This window comes from Kryptolebias marmoratus, linkage group LG10, assembly GCF_001649575.2.
Source record: "Kryptolebias marmoratus isolate JLee-2015 linkage group LG10, ASM164957v2, whole genome shotgun sequence".
NCBI classification, from domain to species: domain Eukaryota; kingdom Metazoa; phylum Chordata; class Actinopteri; order Cyprinodontiformes; family Rivulidae; genus Kryptolebias; species Kryptolebias marmoratus.
The window spans coordinates 4,894,895-4,916,332 of record NC_051439.1 but is presented as its reverse complement, the minus strand read 5'-3'; the positions used below and the strand labels follow the sequence as shown (position 1 = coordinate 4,916,332).

At 41.2% G+C, this 21,438-nt stretch overlaps 1 protein-coding gene across 2 annotated transcripts; it reads left to right on the top strand.

Moving 5' to 3' along the window:
• Positions 1 to 1,528: 1,528 nt before the first annotated feature.
• tulp4b (TUB like protein 4b) lies at positions 1,529 to 21,348 on the top strand. 2 transcript variants are annotated; one of them, XM_017421583.3, is made up of 16 exons: positions 1,529 to 1,616; positions 2,183 to 2,481; positions 6,067 to 6,336; positions 7,632 to 7,760; positions 8,946 to 9,107; positions 9,307 to 9,487; positions 9,585 to 9,692; positions 10,614 to 10,780; positions 10,954 to 11,178; positions 11,402 to 11,636; positions 12,998 to 13,121; positions 14,227 to 14,371; positions 14,531 to 14,624; positions 14,716 to 14,859; positions 15,730 to 19,034; positions 19,780 to 21,348. In XM_017421583.3, the coding sequence occupies exons 2-16, from the start codon at positions 2,464 to 2,466 to the stop codon at positions 19,894 to 19,896; spliced, it is 5,424 nt and encodes a 1,807-aa protein (XP_017277072.1). In that variant the 5' UTR covers positions 1,529 to 1,616; positions 2,183 to 2,463; the 3' UTR covers positions 19,897 to 21,348. The 2 variants fall into 2 exon arrangements, with proteins under 2 accessions (XP_017277072.1, XP_017277070.1); XM_017421581.3 differs by having other exon boundaries at positions 6,064 to 6,336.
• Positions 21,349 to 21,438: the final 90 nt, after the last annotated feature.

Sequence of the window (21,438 nt, the reverse complement as noted above, 5' to 3'; positions counted from 1 at the left end):
AGATCTAGCGCAGTGAAAACTGCAACATTTCTAGATACTGATTTTATTTCATTTGCATGTAAATTTTATTTTGCACTCACTGATCTTTGGCCAATTAATCAACTTTTGAAATGTTCCAGAGAGCAGCTTCAGCATTAGACAACCTGTACTGCGTGCTGTTGTTTTATCTTTTGTTTCCTTTGTCTGTTTTTAAAAATGTGTCATGTTCATTTAATTTAAAATGAACACTTGTTTTATTTTTTTTTTAAATCTAATTTTAAAAAGTTTAAAAATTATTTTAAACCAAACATGGGAATTATTTGATCTACAGATCACTGCGTTCTGGTTAATTGATTAACAGCCAATGGTAAAGAAAGAGTCCAGTGCTGTATTTGCTTTGAGTGATCTGTGTAAAGATAAAACAATTAAAGGCCATCTTGTGTATTTAAAATATGTAAATGTGATGTTGCCTTTTTATTCCCAAAGGCAAAAGGTGATAATGTTTTTATCCATATCTGTGTGCCTGGGTGTGTTTGGATGTTAGCAACACATCTCATGACCCACTGGATGAATTTTAATGAAACTTCCAGAAAGTATCATTGGTACATCAACAACTGATTAACTTTTGGAGTAAATCTCTTTCAAGATGGCTGCCACAGCCAAGCAACCTTAGCATACATATACAGAAATGGCTATAACTCGATTTATTTTACAGATATTAAGCTAAGATTGGGTGTGTTAGTAGCTGAAAGTCATTCCCAACACATACTCCAAGCGCCAACTGATTGAGCGAAATCTGTCTTTAAAACTTTGCCATTAACTGTTGGAATCAATTGTGTCTGTCTGTCTCATGAACCAATGGGTAAAATGTGATTGATACGTTCAGAAGGTCTCAGTTTGTTGTGCATCCACAACTAAATAATCTTTGAAGTCAATCCAGTTCAAGATTGCTGCCACGGCTAATCGACCTTAGCCAGCACAAAAACGTCTATAGTTTGGTCAGATTTATAGGTACTGAGCTAAAGGTGGGTGTGGTAGTAGCTGAGAGTCATCTTCAACACATCCCGTGAGATGCCACATAATGCCATTTACAAAGTTTGATCCAAACAGCTGTAAATACATCTTTCCTCATCATAAAATAATCTCAGTTTAAAACTCTAGCATGAGAGGCAGCGGGCGATATGCATTCTTTAAAAAAAGAAATGCTAGGTCAGTTATCGCATTAATAACTGCAGACTGGGGTCACCAGCTCCATCAAACCAAGGTCTTCTGTGAAGTTTTTACACTGCAAACACTGGGGTTTGCAGTGCGAGGTTGCCATGAGCAAAGAAACCCCCGTTTCAGTCGAAACGGTAAACGCTGAAAATCCTTTCGCTATTTGGCCTCTATTGGAAATTATGTCAAAATCACACGAAACCGCATTCATTTATCTTTAGCTGTTGATTACATGGCGTTAGTTTTTTTTAGTGTCATCTGAGATTAGAATCCGTGATCCGTTTTCCGTGCTGCCTCCCTCATGGCAACCCGCTTTAAAGCCGCAACCCCCGAAGTGCGCCAAAGGAGACGAGCCTGGCAACACTACGGCACCGAGAACGGACCAGCACCTCTGGATTACAACAGCCTTACATCCGTGTCAGGTTCGTACGGCGGCTTATTATCGGTCCAGTTGACGTCTTTCATAGATATAAACACTATACAGTCATTTTTATCGCTGTTTAATCGGCAGCACTGGCTCACTCAGACAGCTGGATGCGGTTTCTTTGATAAGAAAGCACTTCATGTAACACAGCGAGGCATATCTAAAGGCGATAATTAGTTTTTACTTACATTTTAGTCAAATTCTTTGAGGCTAGAGGCTTCAAACCAGGCGGTAAATTAGTATTACCGGCCCTCTTATTTACATAATACAGTTTAAACGCAGTGAAATATGTTAAAGGGGTAAAAATGGGCATATTTAGATCCACGTCCATGTCTGACGGTGCTGTACCCATGGAGACTGCCTCTGTCTCCAATGCAGTGTTGCATAGAGACTGAGAGACACTGTGAATATTAACGCTGATCCTCCACTGCTCTTCACAGAACAACAACAGCTAAAAGAAATCATCTGTCAGATCCATTGCCTTTACTTGTTGATTTTTTTTAAAATTTGTATTTCTTTCTTTTTTTTTTTTGTCATCACGCCCTTTTCCTCTTCTGCAATCAGGATTGCACAACTCTCCTCATTGAGAAGACATGGGATGGGCATAAAGGAGCCTCACATCATCATCATCATCATCATGGCAAAGTCTGACTTGCTTGGTATGAATAAATGAATGAATGAACGAATGAACGAACGAAGAGCTGGACACCACCAGGCTGTATGATGCATTTAACCCTACTATGAACTGACACGGTAAGCGCCCAGGAGCTGAGCAACCATCACCCCCTCAGTGCATCATCTGCATGGAAACATGGACACCTTCAGTGGAGGCATTTTGACTCAACATGTCCAGGAGCTATGAGGTATTTTTAACTTGCTTTTTAGTAATTTTTTTTAAAACATTACATAAATGACTGCTGGATGGAGCCACAATTAATACAGCACCACATTAAGACAGGAAAAATTAAGCTTCCAGTAAAAATCATGTTACTTCTTCTGGACAGGGGTGCCACTAAGAAGGGGGCTAATGGTCCTACTTGTGAATTTGCCCCCCCCAAGACAGGCAGTCTTATATTCATAATCTGTCTGTTCACAAAATATCTCGTGAACCAATGGGTGAATTTTAAAGGGATAGTCCACAGTCAACTTTGAAGTGATGTTGCGTCTGATAGCTGTCCGTAGTTCGTACCTGATTGGTCACAGATTACTGAGAAAGAGGCAAAAGTCTTTGTCTGAGCTAAGCGAATGGCTAGCCAAACTAATGCCAGTTTTTAAAATTCAATTTTCAGGCTTTTAAAACAACTTTCTCTAAAATGGCATTCTGGTATAAAAGAACACTATATTAGCTAATATGAAGCATGACACTTGTTTGTTTAGTTTGTCGCTGTTCCTACGTGAAAGGATGTGTGCGGAGCGTCGGCAGACTGTGTAGCTGTTGCTTGGTCTTAATTATCTTTTAAAACTTATCTTTTTAAACAGGCGTATAATTCCAGAGAGTACAAAGATTAGGCCCTCTGTTGTTGTTGTTTTATGAATTCATTGCCAATCATGTCAGTCTTGTACTTCTCTTATTGTTTTGTATTATTATTATTGTTTCCTTTTAGTTTTGATATATCTGTACAGCACTTTGGTTTTTAAAGCGCTTTATAAATAAATAAATGACGATGATGGCTTCCTGATAATGCTGGATGCATCAGTCCCTGCAGGAGTTGAGCAACCTTCTGGACCGAAACGATCTACCTGTGCTCCACGCTCATCAGTTTATGTAGTAAAACTGATGTTGTTTGTTAAGAAAACAACAGCAACGATTAAACAATCAGTGACATAGAGAAGTGTCAATGTTTAATATGAGCTAATGTGGCATTTTCAACACCGGTATATCGTTTTTGAGAAAGAGTTGTTTTATAAGCCAGCCTGGATGAAGACTTTTGCCCTTTTCTACATACTCCTAGCTCTATGACTGACGTCACGGCTGCTAACTACTGGTAACTATTAGACAGAACATCACTTAAAAAATGCTTAGACCATCCCTGTAGGATTTGAAGTCAACCACCACAGCTAATTGACCTCAGCAAACACAAAAAAATGTATTTGACTCAGTGAATTTTCCACATAATGCATTCACATTTGGTATGGTAGTAGCTGAGAGTCATTCCTGCCACAGATTCAGAGCTCACAGATCAGGTGATGTCTTTCTTTAAAACCTTGTCACGCAAGATGGCGGTAGGCAAGCATTCTTATAAGAAATGCTAGTTTCAGTTCTGAATATGAGAGGAGAGGAACGGCTTCAATGAGCAGAGTAGTGGCTGTGCTGTTCACAGGTAATAATAGCAGCTAGAGATTCCCTAACTCCCATACTGCAGTATGTTTTACATAGCCTATATATGACACAATGCAATAAAACTCCTGAAATTATGTTTTGGCTTTTGGCTTTGGTGTGTCACCCCAAGACAATCAGTAGCCCCCATCTGGTCACCCGTTTGAAAACTTTCTGGAGGCACCCCTGCTTCTGGAAGCAGCTGAAAAAGGGCAAAATTATATGCTCAAATGAGCCGATGTATCAGTGAGAAAAGAAAATTGCTTTTTTATGTCAAACGTGGAGGAAAAATCCTTTGAGATATTTTTCTTCAATATAAGTAAGCAGAAGACCAAAAAGGATCACGCTCGAATATTTACGGCTTGCAGTAAGATTTACTGTATTTTGGATATTTAAATATTTCACATGTACGCCTCATTCTCAGCTTGTGAATGTGGACAAATAAGGCAGACTGTAGCGGTGATGTAATCTAGAGACGAAACCTGGAGCCGCTCCATGGATGGTGAATAATAAAACTACCGCAAGAACATTATGAGCAGCTGTAGCCGGCACATTTAGTGAATCACTTGTACTTGTTGAAGTCTGTACTCTCAGACGAAACACATCAGGATGGATTCTAAGAGAAAACCTTATTTCAGTCGCTGCCACGTGTGTGAAACAAGCAGGAAGTTCAGTCCCACTGCTGTCTGTGTTTTAGGGTTTCAAACATCCTTTTATTTTGTGACGGGAAAATTTCACCACAAGGTCAACGTACAGCTGCTGTGCTGAATGTTTTTTGAACATTTGATGCAGTCAGACTACTTCCACACACTTTGTGTTATTTTAACCATTCATAGGTCAAAATGTCCAGCTTGATGATGAACAGTGTGTTGTGACTTTTGGTTTTTGTGACTTTTATACTTTTAAAAACTATGACCATATTTTAAAATAAATACTAAAAATACATTGAGATCTCTTCAGTTCCTTCAAAACATTGATTTTTCAAATAAAATATCTGCTTTAAGTTTTAGTAACTTTTAGCTTTTAGATACAGTTTTGTTCATTTTACTTTTTAGATGCTGCTTTGCTAATTTTAGCTTTTACAAATTTTCACTTTTAGCTACCCTTATGCTAACTTGAGCTTTTAATGACCATTATGGCACTTTTAGCTTAGGTTTTGCTAACTTTAGCATTTTGTTACATTTTTGCTAATTTTAGTGTTTACTAATTTTCATTGTTAGCTATCCTTTTACCAGTTTTAGCTTTCAGCTAGCTTTGCTAATTTTAGCTTTTAAGTAGCAGTTAAGCTAATTATAGCTTTTAGTTACTGTTCTTCTGATTTTAGATTTTCTTACTTTTGCTTTTAGCTACACTTTTTCTAATTTTAGTAATTATTTTGCTACTTATAGCTATAGGTTTGGTCATTTTAGCTTTCAGATACTGTTTTGCTAATTTCAGATTTTACAAAATTTTCACTTTTAGCCACCCTTTTGCTAATTTTAGCTTTAAAGCTGTCATTTTGCTACTGCTTTTTTTTAGTTACAGTTCTTCTAGTTTTAACCCTTTACTTATGGTTTTGCTAATTTTAGCTTTTTGCTACAGTTATGCTCATTCTAGCTTTTAGCAACAAAATGTGCACTTTAGTGTCTGTTCTTGCTTGTTTTAACTTTAACAATTCAGTTGATAATTCACTTTTGACCGAAGTCATCCAGCACTCAGCCATCACTCTACAGTCTGGCAGAAAATGCAGTTTCTCTGGTTTTTATGACCTCAGGTCTTTTTCTGGAGGCGTTTGATTGCATCATCTGATCTTCTAAAATGAAAATCTAAAGAAGACTGCACAGTATGACTAAATGAAGTAAACCTTGTGCTGAGATTTTTCTGTCGGCGTTTGTTTCTTTGGTCTATAAATAACGTTCAATCCAAACTTTTTCATGTTTTACTGCAGCCCCACCCCCTGCTGACCATGAAAATAGCAATAGTGTACATACCAAAATATCCCAGGCTTCACTGAAAAGGCAGTTTTGAGTAAATGTAGAGTCACACACCAACACAAACTGAAAACTGTACATTTGAACAGGTTTTATTACAAGGTCACATGTGATATCGTTGCTACTCTGGCTCTGTGTCTTCCTTTGTTTGGCCTCAGCAGCCTGGTCAGTCAGTAGGGATGTTGGCCGCCGTGGAACATGGTCCCATCCTCTGCAGCGACTCCAACATCCTCTGCCTTTCGTGGAAGGGCCGGGTCCCCAAGAGTGAGAAGGACAAGCCGGTGTGCCGGAGACGGTACTACGAGGAAGGCTGGCTCGCCACGGGGAACGCGAGGGGAGTTGTTGGGGTGACGTTTACATCGAGCCACTGCAGGAGGGACAGAAGTACACCGCAGAGAATCAACTTTAACTTGAGAGGGCACAACAGCGAGGTGTGACTCCATTGTCTTCAGAAGTGTTAACATATTTATTACCTCCAGCCAAAAGACAAAGGTGGACAATAATGTTTTTGCCCATGTCTGTGTGTGCATGTGTCTGTTTGTTAGCAAAATATTTCATGACCTACGGTTCAGATTTGAGTGAAACTCTTTGAAACTAATCTTTGGATGTACATCTACAACTTATTACAAAAATGACAAGAATTACGTGTATTCTTTGTGTTTTTAATCTACCTACAAGGAATCTTCAGGCTTGATCTAAACAGTAAAATGTTTGCTGCATTTACTGATAAAAAAGAAGGTCAATTTTAAACCCAAAGCTTTTAAAGGTAAACTAGAGAAATTGCTTTTACTTCATATATACAGTATAAACAGTGAGTACAGTTGACTTTGCTGAAGAAGCTGAAACTGAGCTGTAAAAGGTTAAAACAAAGAACAAGCTAAAAGCAGCTAAATGGATACTAAAAGCTAAAAGGAGCAGAATGTTAGCAAAAACTAAAAAATACAGAGCGGTAGCTAATAGTTAAAAGTAGAAATGTAATAGTAGTAGTATTAGATTCACCAGAATTAGCATTAGCAGAATTTGCATTAATGTAATTAGTATTAGCAAAATTAGCATTAGCAGTGTTAGCTTTAGCAGTAGCAAAATTAGCTTTAGCAGTAGTAGCCGAAGTAGATTTTGAAAAGAGAGTTTAACAGATCTTATTGTATATTAATAGGGGAAAGTTTTGTAAATAAAGTTAAATATTTTGAGACAGTTTACCTGTACTTTAATAATCCCCAGGATGAAATTGTTTTAAAGAAAAGTTGCTTATAAAAGTTACAAAACCAAAGGATGAATCACCCCTCTACCTAATGTTTTGATAAATGTCCTGGCACAAATAGCACAAAATATGCAGAGTGAGTTAGATATATAAAAATAAATTTAAAAAACATGCCTAAAACAAAACAATAAAAAATAAAACAGGAGAACAATCGTGTCAGTGCTGAGTCATTCACACAATTAAAGGCAGCACTGGCATAAGTCAAAATTTGAACATATAAATATTTGTTTTACTAATTTATTTGCCTGTAAGTGCAATGCATTCATTCCTGAAGTTTTATGCTTATTATTAGAACATTATTTTTGCTGAATGCTGACTCTCCTCTAAAGCACATTCTGCCTGGAAGGCTTTTTTTTGTCCACATATTTATGCTGAATATTAATCATGAAGGCTCTTATGTGCCGACAGCCACGTGTGCTTTTGAAAGATGGTGACGGTGTTCTCTGTCTTCTCTCTTCTTTGCAGGTTGTCTTAGTGCGCTGGAATGAGCCCTTCCAGAAGCTGGCCACCTGCGATATGGAAGGAGGTATTTTTGTTTGGATCCAGTATGAAGGAAGATGGTCTGTGGAGTTAGTGAATGACAGAGGAGCGCAGGTAAAAACGTACATGGAACCAGAACATTCAAACATTATTAGGATAAAGACTAGTTATTGCCCAAAGGTGAAGGCAGAATGATGTTTTTGCTCATGTTTGGGTGTACATCTACAACTGATTAACTTTTAGAGGCAACCTTAATCAAGATGGCTGCCACAGCAAAGTGATCTTAGCAAACACAAAAGATGGCTATAACTCAGATATTGAGGTAAAAATCGGCTTAGTAGTAGCTAAAACTGATTCCTAACTTATAATATTATAATCAACCTTGTCGCTTGAGTTTTGAAAATGTGAAAGAAAGAAAATTATGAGAAATATTTAGTCACAAAGTTGTTGTGGGCGACTCCAACTCATCTCAAGATATCTAGAGCTGTATTTTGACACCTGCATGGAGCTCTCCTCTGACAGAAAACGTAAAAGGCAAATGTCCAGGGCGAAAAAAAAAAACCACACTGATGACAAATTATAGTTATTAAAATCTGCTCCAAATCTGCCTCTCTTTATTCTAACGTGTACTCAGGTAGACGAACTCACAAACGTGGCGGCGGCTGCCAAGATGGGCACACAGCGAGCCGGGGCAGGCATGAATGTGAAAGAAGATGGATGGCGAAACAATGTGCACGGCTTACGATGCAGCTTTGCAAGCCGAGCACATGAAAATAAGCTGTAATTTTCAAAAACTGGGTGATCAACGCGCAGCTGCATGGCTTGTTTGCTCAGAATTCATTAAGTGCAGATGACAATTCATATATTTTCTTGTAGTTTTCTCACAGTTTTGAGGGATTCTTTTTTCACCAACTAGTCTCCCTACAGTCACAACTTAGTGAGATTCCGCCTTTAGCTTAGCTTTAGCGATCTCATGGGATATTGCTGGAAGTAAGTGTTTAGGATGACTGTCAGCTACTAATACATCAAACACTCAACATCTGTAAATGTGACTGAGGTGTAGCCACTTTTGTGTGTGCTTCTGTCGATTAGCAGGTGGCAGCCATCTTGAATGGAATTGACAAAAGTTAGCTATAGCAAATACTTTCTGAGAGTTTCATGAACTATGTCCATAGGTTCATGAGATAGTTTGGTAACGGACAGACAAAGACACACAAACATAAACACCTGTGCAAAAACATTGTCGTCTTTTTGCCTTTGAGGATAAATACAAAACGGACGAACGTCTCATCCCTGCAGGTGAGTGACTTCACGTGGTCACATGACGGCACTCAAGCCCTCATCGCGTACAGGGACGGATTTGTGTTAGTTGGCTCGGTCAGTGGTCAGAGACACTGGTCCTCTGAGATCAACTTGGAGAGTCAAATCACCTGTGGCATCTGGACACCTGATGATCAGCAGGTAGGACATGTTTGGCTCCATTTGTGCAACTTCCCCCCATCCCCCGTCATAAAACAACAAACTATCTGGGATTAAAAAAGAACAGAGTAGAATGATTTCTCCCTGCTGCTGAATAGATGATCAGGGAAAGTCTTTCAAGCCTAAAGAGGACAAATCTATGTGGTCAGCTGTTTGAAGTTTCCTGTGTGATGCCCCTCAGGTGTTGTTTGGCACAGCTGATGGACAGGTCATAGTCATGGACTGCCACGGACGGATGCTCGCTCACGTGCTGTTGCACGAGTCTGATGGGATCGTGAGCATGTCTTGGAACTGCCCTGATTTCCTCATTGAGGACAGCACAGAGAGCGACACGGACTCTGACGACAATATTCTGCCTTTAGGTACAAACCGTTTCCCCCTCTGCTCATGTCTCATATAACCGAGTGAAACAAAAAGAAACACACATAAACGTTTGCTTTTTTTTTCTTGTTTTCCAAGTGAGGAGAGTCAAGCCTTTGTTGACAGTGACCTTCTTATCAGGGGATATCAGTTTGATGAACAACTATGATGACCTCTCTCCTGCTATCATTCGTTCAGGTCTAAAAGGTAAGAACTTTTAAGTAAGATGTGAAATACCCTTTCTAAATTAGCTATATGAGTGAATGCTGAGTCAGAATTTACACGATTGTGTTCCTGTTTATAGTTACGACTTTTGTTTTTTTATCATTTTCATACTTTTCAAAATATGTAACTTTATTTAAAATAAAATGACTAGAAATACATTAAGATCTTTTCAGTTCCTTCAGAAACATGGTTTCCTTTAAAAAACTGCTTCAAAATACTGGCTCAGTTTTTGTCTTTGCTCCTTTTTGCTTTTAGTTACAATTCTGCCACTTTTAGCTACTGTTTTGCTGCTTTTAGCTACCATTTTAGCTTTCAACTATGGTGTGAGTAGACTTAGCTTTTACCCACTGCTCTGTTGACTTTAGATGTTGGCGATTGTTTTGCAAAATTTTCTTTTTTTCTGGGATTTCGCCAGTTTTAGCTTTGAATTAGCGTTTGCCGATTTTGCCTTTTAAATACAATTTTTCTAATTTAGGAATTTAGCTATCCTTCTGCACATTTTAGCTTTTAACTACCATTTTAGCTTTCTGCAGTGGTTTTGCTGATTTGAACTTTTACACACAATTGCTAAATGCAGCTTTTACCTATTGTTTTGCTAATTTTGTCTTTTAGCTACAATTTTGCAAATTTTAAATTTTAGCTATCGTTCTTCCCTTGTAGGTTTTACGTACCTCTCTGCTTGTCGTACATTTTAGCAACAATTTTTCTTGTTTTAGCTTTTACTCACGTTACTCCTCTTTATTTTTAAGCTTTTGCTCTCCTTGCTTTAAATTTAACAACTCAGTTTCAGCTTCTTCAACAAAATTCAGCAAAGCCATTCAGCCCCCAGCATTCATATTTATGTAGTTACTGCTGTCAGTCACATAAGACATGAATATTTTAGTTCCTGATTTCATTCGACAGATGTAGAGGCTCAGTGGTGCTCCCAGAGAGACCTTTTGGCGGTGGCCGGCATGGAGAGACACGGGCTTCAGGCTGAGTCTGCCTGTGCATCCATCATGAGGAATGCCCTTGTCAAGTTCTATAATGTACAAGGAGAACACATATACACTCTGGAAACACCTGCACAGGTGAGTGCTTCTTTAAAATTTAGGGATGGAAGCCTTGCTTTGACGCATGTTTAGTTTTTCTTTAGAAAATCAAACTTAATTAAAGGGTGAATGAAACAGAATGCATCAAAATCTAAATGTATCCTAGCTGACATGTTATTCAGAACCCAGCACTGACAGTTGTTCTGTTTCAGAGGCCCATCACCACCATTTGTTGGGGTCACAGAGACTCTCGCCTGTTCCTTGCATGTGGACCAGCGCTCTACGTGGTGCGTGTGGAGCACAGAGTGGCGAGCCTCCAACTCTTGTGCCAGCAAGGAATTGCGAGCGCCCTGCGTGAAGAGAAAGATGTGGGAAAGCTGAACATGCCCTCTCTGCTCTGCTCTTATGTCACCACTGCTTTCATACCCACCATCAAGGTATTAAAGCTTAATGTGCAAAATCTCTTTAGGGCTTTTTTGTGCAGCAGATGTCAAGGTAAATCAAAATGACAGACTGGTTTCATACCTGCCATTAAGGTGTAAATATCCCTGCTTTAAAAGTCAGCAAAAGGCAATCATTGGAAAAGCAAATCCGCCCATACAGGCATGTTGTCACTTGAGCATCCAGAAATCTTGCAGCTCTTTCCTCTCTTTGTTCTAGCCCCCGATTCCTGACCCCAACAACATCCGTGACTTTGTCAGCTATCCCACTGCTGGGAATGAGCGTCTCCACTGCACCATGAAACGAGCAGAGGACAGTCCGGAGGCGGGCGGACCCTGCTACACCCTGTACCTCGAATATTTAGGAGGACTGGTGCCTATTCTCAAAGGGAGACGCATCAGTAAACTTAGGCCTGAGTTCGTCATCATGGATCCAAAGACTGATGGCAAGCCAGGTGGGTTCACAAATTCTCACTTCAAGCAAATGTTTACAAAAGAAGATCTAGGAGATAAATTAAGACAAGAGGACAAAACAGATCTGTTCAGCATATCAGTGCTCATTTGTGCTGTGTGCTCATCATTTACCTCGTGGAAGAACAAACTTGTTCTCTTCTCTGATGTACAGTGAAAAAAAAAAGTCTTCTCCTCCATGTTAAAGTGCCATATATCCTGTACAACTTAACTGGAAAAAATCTGTTGCAGCAAAAAATATGAAAACATGCAACGATCTTATTGCGTAAGTGTGTAGACCCTGAAACTAATATTTTGTTGTAACATCTTCTGATTTAATTACTGCCTTGGTGATTCTTGGGAACACACCTGCCATCAAGAGCAAGATTTTCTTGACATTTATTCAGTAAAATCCAAAGTTTACAGACACTCACAATCATCAAAAGGTTCTCATTGTTAAAACGTAATAATCAAAAGTATGTTACAAATCATTTTACCAACATTAGATATCCAACAGAAAACAGCAGACAGTCATCAAAAGCTTGATGGTCAGTGTCTTGTAATCCTGAGGCTGCAGGTTCGAGCCCAGGTTGCGGGCAGGAAGGGCATCCGGCGTAAAATCTTTGCTAAATTGTTCATGCGAGTTTGCTCGCTGTGGCGACCCCTGAAGAAGGGAGCAGCTGAAAAGAGAAGAATCGTCATCTAGAAACAAATGTCCCTCAGAATTAAAGAGGAAAAAAAAGACTGAAACTGGTCAGAGAGGCCTCCAGCAACAATGAAGGAGCTGCAGGAAGTTCTGTTTGTCTCCTACATGTGACAGCGCCCTCCTGTGTTCTCCATACGTCTGAACTCTGCAGTAGGAAGCTCTTTCTTGCAAATAATAAAAAAAACAACAACTTCAGGCCTGAAAAAGCTCCAAGTATCTCTTTACTTTGGTCTAAAACCCTTCAGATGTCGGCTAGAAAGCTGAAACTGAAGAGGAATTACAATTCTCTGTATGGCTTTTATCCCAAATATACATTCAAATGAACAAGAAAACAGCTTCACATCAAGGAAAATAAAGTTATGGAATGTCCTAGCCAGTGTGTGGGCCTAAATCGGACAAAAACATCCGTGTAGTGAGCTGAAGAGAGATGTTCTCACAATCTGACAGATTTGAACTTTATGTGGGAAGAGGACAAATATTACCAAGTCAAGGTGTGGCTCCTGATGGACTCCTTCCTAAGACTGAAGGCTGGAATTAAATCAGAAGATGCTGTTTAAGGGTGTCCGCATTTATTCAACCAGATTATTGCATTGTTTTACTTTTTTTTTTTTCTGCAACCGAATTTTTTCAGTTCTTTTTTGTGTGCTTTTATGTTATCAGAGGAGGTGTGTGTGAATCCCATGATCTCGTATGCTGACAGCTGTAACTGCTCTGACTCCAGTGACATTGACCTGAGCGACGAGTGGGTCGGGAAGAAGTCGCCAAAGTTATCCCGAGGAAACAGGTTACTTTAACGCCACATGTCAGAATCCACAACCCCCGATTCTGAAAAAGCTGGACAGTGTGTAAAATGTAAATAATAACAGAATGTGATAGTTTTGCAAATCTCATAAACCCGTTATATTGCAGTATGGGGAAGGACGACCCTAGGAATGCAGGCTGACACAAGGAGCTCAAGTATACAAAACAAAAAGCTGACGAGGCGGCATAAACTTAGAAAAAACACAAGGCGCTCAAGGAGACACAGGGGAGGAACCAGACAGGGCATGAAGCTACACAATGGTCAACTGCAGGTGAATATGACTGAGGTGAATGATGAAGTAACTGCAGGTGAGAGACAGGTTTACTACAGGTTACTTTCTGGATGGTGTTCACATCTGGCTTCTTCTTTGCCTGATAGAGCTTTAAGCAGCATTAGTGGATGGTACAGTGAACTGTGTTTACAGACAATGATCTGTGGAAGTGTTCCTGAGTCCATGCAGTGATGTCCAGAACAGAATCAGACCTGGTTTTAATGCAGTGGCCCCTGAGGGCCCCAAGATCACAGACATCCAATTATGACTTACAGTCCTTTGAGCTCAGAGATTTCTACAGATTCGTGAAATCTTTTGATGATATTATGATCAGTAGATGATGGGATATTAAAACTCATCCCAATTTTGAGTTGAGGAACATTATTCTGAAATGTTTTTACTATTTTCTGATGTAGTTTTTTGGCATCTGATGAACCTCTGACCATATTTATTTCTAAGAGATTCAGCCTCTCTAAAATGCTCTTTTATACCCAGTCCTCTTACTGACCTGTTATCAATTATTTTAATTAATTACCAAATGCTCCTCCAGCCGTTTCTTATTTCTACCATTTACTTATACTGCTTTTTGTTGCCCCTGTCTCAACTTTTTTGAGTTGTGTTGCTGCCATCAAATTAAAGATTACTTTATTTTTTCCTAAAAATTATCCAATTTCTTAGTTTTTACCATTTTACATTTGACACAACATCCCAACTTTTTGGAATTTGGGGTTGTATATAAAATAACGTTTCATTTTAGGAATAAATCAACGAACATAAAAGGTCATTCAAAACTCTGTGCCTTATTCTTTTTTAAAGGTTGAACATGGAGTCAAGAAAATCTCCCAAACTTTCACGCGCCAATCAGGAGGGCCAACGGTCGCCGCGGCTGCTGACAAAGAAACCTCCAGTTCGGTCACCTAGTTTGACACGAAGAGAGTTCACAATGGATGGAATCACAGAGGTAGTGTCATGTTGTAAATCATGCTTGGTCATGTTTACAGCAGTTGTAGTTTCTGTTGCTAGCTAAAATGCAAAAGTAGGAAAATATGGCTAAACTTAGCAATACCTAGCTAAAATGTAGGAGTTTTATTGCATGACTTACATTTTCTCTGTTTCCCAGCACAATTATCTTGCACAAGTCACGTCCAACATCTGGGGAACAAAGTTTAAAATTGTTGGACTTGCCTCTTTCCTCCCTACCAATCTCGGTGCAGGTAAATTCCCCCTCAAAATCACTTAAATGCTTGCTGTTCAGTTCTACAGCAGTCAGTGTACTTTTCCCTTTTATTTTTACTTCTTCATCAGTCATCTACAAGACCAGTTTGCTTCACTTGCAACCAAGACAGATGACAATCTACCTTCCAGAGGTGCGAAAGATCTCTCATGACTTCATGAGCCTGCCTGTGTTCAACCCTAATGTGTTCAGTGAGGACGAGGATGATTTACCAGGTATGACTAACAGAGTTAAATGCAGTGCATTTAATCTAAAAACACACAAAGTTAAAGGACTAGTAGTTCCTGAAGGAATGCATATGACCCGCTGCCTCTCATGCCAGACTTTTAGACTCACATTATCTCATGTTTAGAAATGACGGCGTTGTAGGTGTTTTGGTCAAACCTTGAAAATACTGATCTCATGCAACATTGCACTCAGAGCATTTGTTGTGAATGACTCTCAGCTGCGACCACACCAAATTCTAGCACAATATCTGTACAATTGATTGAGTTGTAGCAATTTTTGTGTTAGCTAAAGCCGATTTACTGTAGCAGCCATCTTGAATTGGGTTGACTTCAAAGGTAAATCATCTGTAGATGTACGCCCAATGATTATTTTCTGAGGGTCTCATTAAAACCTGGCAAGTGGTTGATCAGATATTTTGCTAAAAGACAAACTGCGTTGACTCCAAGTAGATAATGGCAAAATTTTAAACAAAGCTCTTGTGCGATCCGATAGTTCTCAGAGTATGTGTTGGGGATCAACCTCAGCTACTACCACACCAGTACCTGTAAAAGTGACTGAATTATAGCAATTTTTTATTTTTTTATTTTTAGGGTAAGTTGGCTGTGGCAGCCATCTTGAATTGGGTTGACTCCAAAAGTTAAACAGTTGTAGATGTTCATCCAGTGATTATCCTGATCCTGAAAGTTTCATTAAAATTTGTCGTGTGTTTCATGTTTTTTGCTAACAGGCAGACACACAAATACACACACTCACACATGGGCAAAAACATAACCGTCCACCTTCGCTTTTAGGCAGCAGGTGAAATATAGGTGTATTTCAGTGAATTTGAATACATTTCTGCTTTGTTTTTGATGAAGTGATGGGGCCGTCTGGAGTAGCAGGAGACAACCCACCGTGTACAGTCAACATTCCCATCGCGCCCATCCACAGCCCGGCCCAAGCCATGTCTCCAACTCAGAGTATCGGTCTGGTTCAGTCTCTCCTGGCCAATCAGAACATACAGCTCGACGTGCTGACTAACCCGACAGCTACAGCCACGGCAGCAGCTGCAGCTGCAGCTGCCTCTGTTCCTGTCAACGATCACAGCCATGATGCTGTTGCATCGCCGTACCCCGTGCCAACTAGATACTCAAACTCCAGTCAGGGGATTTTTAGTGGGTTAGAGATGGCCCCCCTTCTCCCTGGAACTCTACCTCCCCCTCCACCACCCCACCACCTCCCCCCGCAGCCTCACTCGCAGCGGTCTCACTCTCAGCAGCCTCGCCAGCAGCCGCCCAAGCAACCACTGCAAACGCAGCAGCAGCAGAAACTGCATCATCACCAACTGCAGCCGCAGCACCACCATCAGCCCCAGTCACAGCAGCCGCAACAGCATCAACAGCTGCAGCAGCTACACCACCAGCAGACGCTCCATCTGCAGCATCAACAGCAGCAGCAGCAGCAGCAGGCTCAGCAGCACCAACAAATGCAACAAGCTCCCCAGCAGGTGACGAACCAGCAACTCCAGCAGCAGCACATCCAGCAGCAGCAGCAGCAGATGCAGCTGCAGCAGGAGCAGATGCAACAGCAGCAGCAGCAGATGCAGCAGCAGCAGCAGCAGATCCGTCAGCAGATCCAGGAAATGAGGCAGCAGCAGCAGAAGCTCCAGCAGCAGCATCAGCAGATCCAGCAGCAGCACCAACAGATGCAGAGGCAGCACCAACAGATGCAGCAGCAGCTGAAGATGCAGATGTCACTGCCTCCACCTCCGACCGGCTACCCAACCATATCCCTGCAGCAGATCCATCTCCTGCCACAAATTCCTCCTCCCTCATCGGACCCTGCACTCGACAGGGGGGACCACGGACACACACTGAAGCCGAGTCTTCCACGGACTTTACCTCCCTCCTTCAGTGTCACAGATGGGTCTATAGAGATTCAAATGAGGAAGGTGAATCCTCCTCCTCCATATCCAGGGACTGTAGTGTCTGCTGCTGCAGCTACTGCAGCAGCTGCTCCTCAAACATTCATTACAAACTGTGACAGCCCAAGTGTGCTGGCGCCTGACCCCTGCCTAAAGAAAGATGAGTTTTTGCTTCATCCTGTCACTTTACAATACCCAACACCCCTGGGGTATGAAAGGATCACAACCTTTGACAGTAGTGGCAACGTAGAGGAGGTTTGTCGGCCTCGCAGGCGCCTCATTCGCAATCAAAATGCATATGCTGTCCATACCATCGGGGGCTCAGCTACTCTAAAAGTCACTTCTTCCTCTGACAGTAAAAAAGTTCAGCTTCCGTACACCTCAGCAACATTAAGTCGTCTTTCTGTCCCTCGATATTCTATACCAAGCGGAGACCCTCCTCCTTACCCTGATCCGGCCAATCAGGTAACAGCCACGCTTCCTCCTCCTCAGAGAATTGATAACAATCTGATTCATGCCACACTACGCCGTGACCGCAGAGAGGGCGGACTCAAAGTGCCACAGATGATGGAAAGCTCAAGAACCCTCCCCACCAAGGCTAAAATGAACAGCGCACTATCACTTTCCTACCAGCAGAGGGTGCCCACAGCGTTGTACACATGCACACAATGCAGCAGTAACAGCAGCAGCACCAGTGTCAGTGTTAGTGGAGGTGGGACTACAAGCAGTGGCATCGCAGGTGGGACAGTTGTAAGGCAGGACTTCCCACCAGGGAAAGGTGCCCACCACAGCACAATTATAGTGCACTCCAAAAGCTCCTCGCCCCTGGCTTCTCAGTCATCCTACAGTCTGCTGGGTGCCGTGGATAACAGCCGCGACAGAACTGTCTATGTAAACTCTGCGTTCACTGAAGATGAGACTTTAAATCAGCAGTGTCACATTGAGAAATCTGCCCGTCAGCTGACTCTGGCTGATGCCAGCATGACGATTAAACGCCCTCCACCTTACCAGTGGGACACCTCCACCACTGAGGACTTCTGGCTGACTCCAGAACAAACAATGCTGGCTCCCCCACCAGGAAATCCCAAACCGCCTCCGCTCATCATCAGCCAGGCTCAGCACTTGGACATGACTCGGCTTCCTTTCGTTCTCACGACGAAACCTCCAACCAGCCTGAACACAAGCACTCTTACTTTCCCATCAGGCTACCATATCTCTCTCTCACCTTTTCCTCCAAGCGTGGGACATAGTGGACCTCCACTCCAGACAGTACAGAACCCCCCACCACAATGTTCCCCAAATGAGGTGGTTACTTCAGTACCTTTTGCTCAGCAGGACCCTAGTTTGGTCTTGCCACCGGGTTACCCTCCAAATCTGGCTAACTTGGCCTGCTGCCCCCTCCCTCCACTCTATCCAGGAGCGAGCTCATGTGCTGGACTTCAACTGCACCCTGTCAGCTTACAGCCCTGGAACCCTTACCCATGCCCACCACCCATGCAAGACCCTCCAGCACCTCCCCTGCCAACCAAAACTCATCAGATTTTAGAGAAGCCAATACTCTCCCCACCTCCTCCCACTGGCCCACCTCCCCCACCTCCTTTGCCACCTCCTCCCCCACCCACTGAGTTACCACCATCAAAAACTGCCACAGAGGATCCAGCCGAGTCTGCCAATAACTTTCCAGAACCGTCGTCCCTAAACGAAAGCCCGGTCCCGCAGGAGTCGGAGCGCTTCGGCAAGAAGGGCCGCAAAAGACTAGACAGCAGGGCAGAGGAGGCCAACATGACCACAGTCTCAGAGAGTAGGTCGAGAAAGGAGGGCCGATCTCTCTCTGACTTCAACACTCTCATTTCCAGCCCAAGACTCAGTAGCAGAGAGAAAAAGAAACCCAAAGGGCAGAGAGAACAGCTCAATAAAACGAAGAAAATGAGCAGGACAACGAATGAGTTCCAGGACAGCTCCGAAAGTGAACCGGAGCTGTTCATCAGCGGCGATGAGCTCATGAACCAGAACCAGAGCAGTAAGAAGAGCTGGAAGAACAAGCGGAGCATGCGGATGGCAAGTGAGCTGGAAGAGATAAAGTGCCGCAAGGCAAATGAAAGAGAGGACCGAAGCTTAGGCAGCCAAGGGTTTGTCTACGTCATGGCCAATAAGCAGCCGCTGTGGAACGAAGCTACCCAGGTGTACCAGCTGGACTTTGGAGGTCGAGTCACTCAGGAGTCTGCAAAGAATTTTCAGATAGAGCTGGATGGTAGGCAGGTAAGGTCAATAGCCATTTTAATCTTTTTAGATGTCACATCTATGGTTTGTTATTTATGTATCTAATATGAAGATTTTGTAGATTTTACTGACACAAGACAATCTTAAAGGTCTGGTCATTTTTAAGTGAATAATTCTCAGCAGTCAGTACCTTATCAGCCTTGACATCAGTCCTAAGGCTCTTTCACAAAGCAGTTCTGCAAAATGGCTCCAAAAACCAGTCCGTCTTTGAGCTGCCTCTGACCGTTCATGAATCAAGGTTCGTTTTGCATGACACCATTTGTTTAGTTCGTTGCCTTTTTTTTTTAACCAAACTGCGTCCATGTTACAACGCAACTGTGCTGTATGTGTGCTGAGCATAGACTGTGTTTTACCGATGGTGCTGAAGCTGCTGAATGTGTGACTTCGCCTGATCAGCAGGACTAGTCAGTCCAAAGGTTTACTCAACTCCCTGTGGTCTCACACACTTAGCAGCCTCAGCATTCAGCTTGTAACGCTCTCTGCTCAGCACACACACATTTAGATAGTAACACGGACGTTGTTCAGTTAAGAAAAGTTCTCCTCCTCCTCCTATCTCTGTGACCGGTGTCACAGCTGATAATGTACTAACTGTCGATAACTTTTTGACAGAACATCATTTCAAAAATGAATGATTCTTATAACATTTTCTGATTTACCTCTTAAAACTGAGCAGATTATTTCAGTCGTTAAGACGACGTGTTTATGGCTTTCTGTCTTCTTCCAGGTGATGCAGTTTGGCCGAATAGATGGGAACGCTTACATCTTGGATTTCCAGTATCCTTTCTCAGCGGTGCAGGCGTTCGCTGTCGCCTTGGCCAACGTGACCCAGCGGCTGAAATGATGGAGCGAACTGGTGTTGCTCAGAGGGGATTCTACACTGATGTGTGGGACTATGGCTCAGTCAAATGTTTAGGTCTTATTTTTGTTTGTTTTTTGGAGGCGATTAAATTTTAAGTTAATTGTGGATGAACTGATGGAGGCAACACATTAGCCCCAAATTTAAATAATAATAATAATAACAACAACAACAACAACAACAACAACAACAACAACAACAACAACAATAATAATAATAATAATAATAATAATAATAATAATAATAATAATAATAATAATAATAATAATAATAATAATAATAGAGGAAAGTTTTATTGAAGTATTGAAAATTACAGTGAATTCATCTGAAATGGGTCAAATAAGGTTGGAGCATTCTTTTTCTTTAAAGTTTTACAGATAATCACATTAACTGATCCTGTACATCTGCTACACCCCTGGTTGAGGTTTAACAAGAGTTTTTTTAAATTATTTGTGCAGAGCAGAGGGGTATATCAAGTGTTGCAGAGAAATACCTTGCAAACTGAGTCTGGCATAACAAATTTAACTCATACCTACTTAAAGGTCTGGCATTTTTTAGGGAATGCCTGTCGGCTTTTTCTGCAAGTTTCATTAAAACTCCTCATCTGCTTTGTGAGACATTTTGATAACAGGCACACACTGAAAAAACCATCATCGGGTTATAATAGGGATGATATTATATATTTGTGTAAACATAAGAACTAAACTAAAACTTTGATAGACTCTGGAAAATTAAAGTGTTACCATTAGTTGCCTCTCAGCTGAAAGAACCACAATTATTGGATTTAAAACAGTGCTAGTTTAAAGGTTTTTGAAATCATCAACCAAAACTTGGCCCATTTTAGCTGAATTCACCGTGTCTTGAGTGAACAAAGTGAAATAAATTGACATTATATTTGATTGTCATAGCAGCCTGGACGTTTAGTGCCGTCAAGTGCCAAAGACTAGCTCCAACTCTTTTATTGCAAGATAAAAACAATTAACACTATCAATGTTTATTTAAAAAATCAACAATGCAAACATATTAACAAACAGTGGCATCTGAATCTGAAAATACATTTTCCCAAAGCCATACATTATATTATCTGAAATAGTGTAGTTTTAAAAAAAATGGAATACAACCCTAATTCAGACAAAGTTGGGCCGTTGGGTAAAATGAAATAAAAACAATGCAGTGATTTGCAAATCTCATAAACCCATATTTTATTCACAATGAAGCATAATAAATATATCAAATGTTGAATCTAAGAAACTGTACCTTTTTTAAAATAAGGTCATTTTGAATTTGATGGCAGCAACATATAGATTTTCCAGGTCCATCTTTCCTCTGTGAAGCCTCTCCTCTTCTTCTAACATCAGTCTGTAAACATCCAGGAGCTGAGGAGAGCAGCTGCTGGAGGTTTTAGAGGGAATGTTGTCCCATTCTGCTCTGATGGAGGATTCTAGCTCCTCAACAGTCCTGGGTCTTTGCTGGATTTTTTGTTTCATGATGAATCAAATGTTACAAAATGCTTTTTCAGCTGTGTCT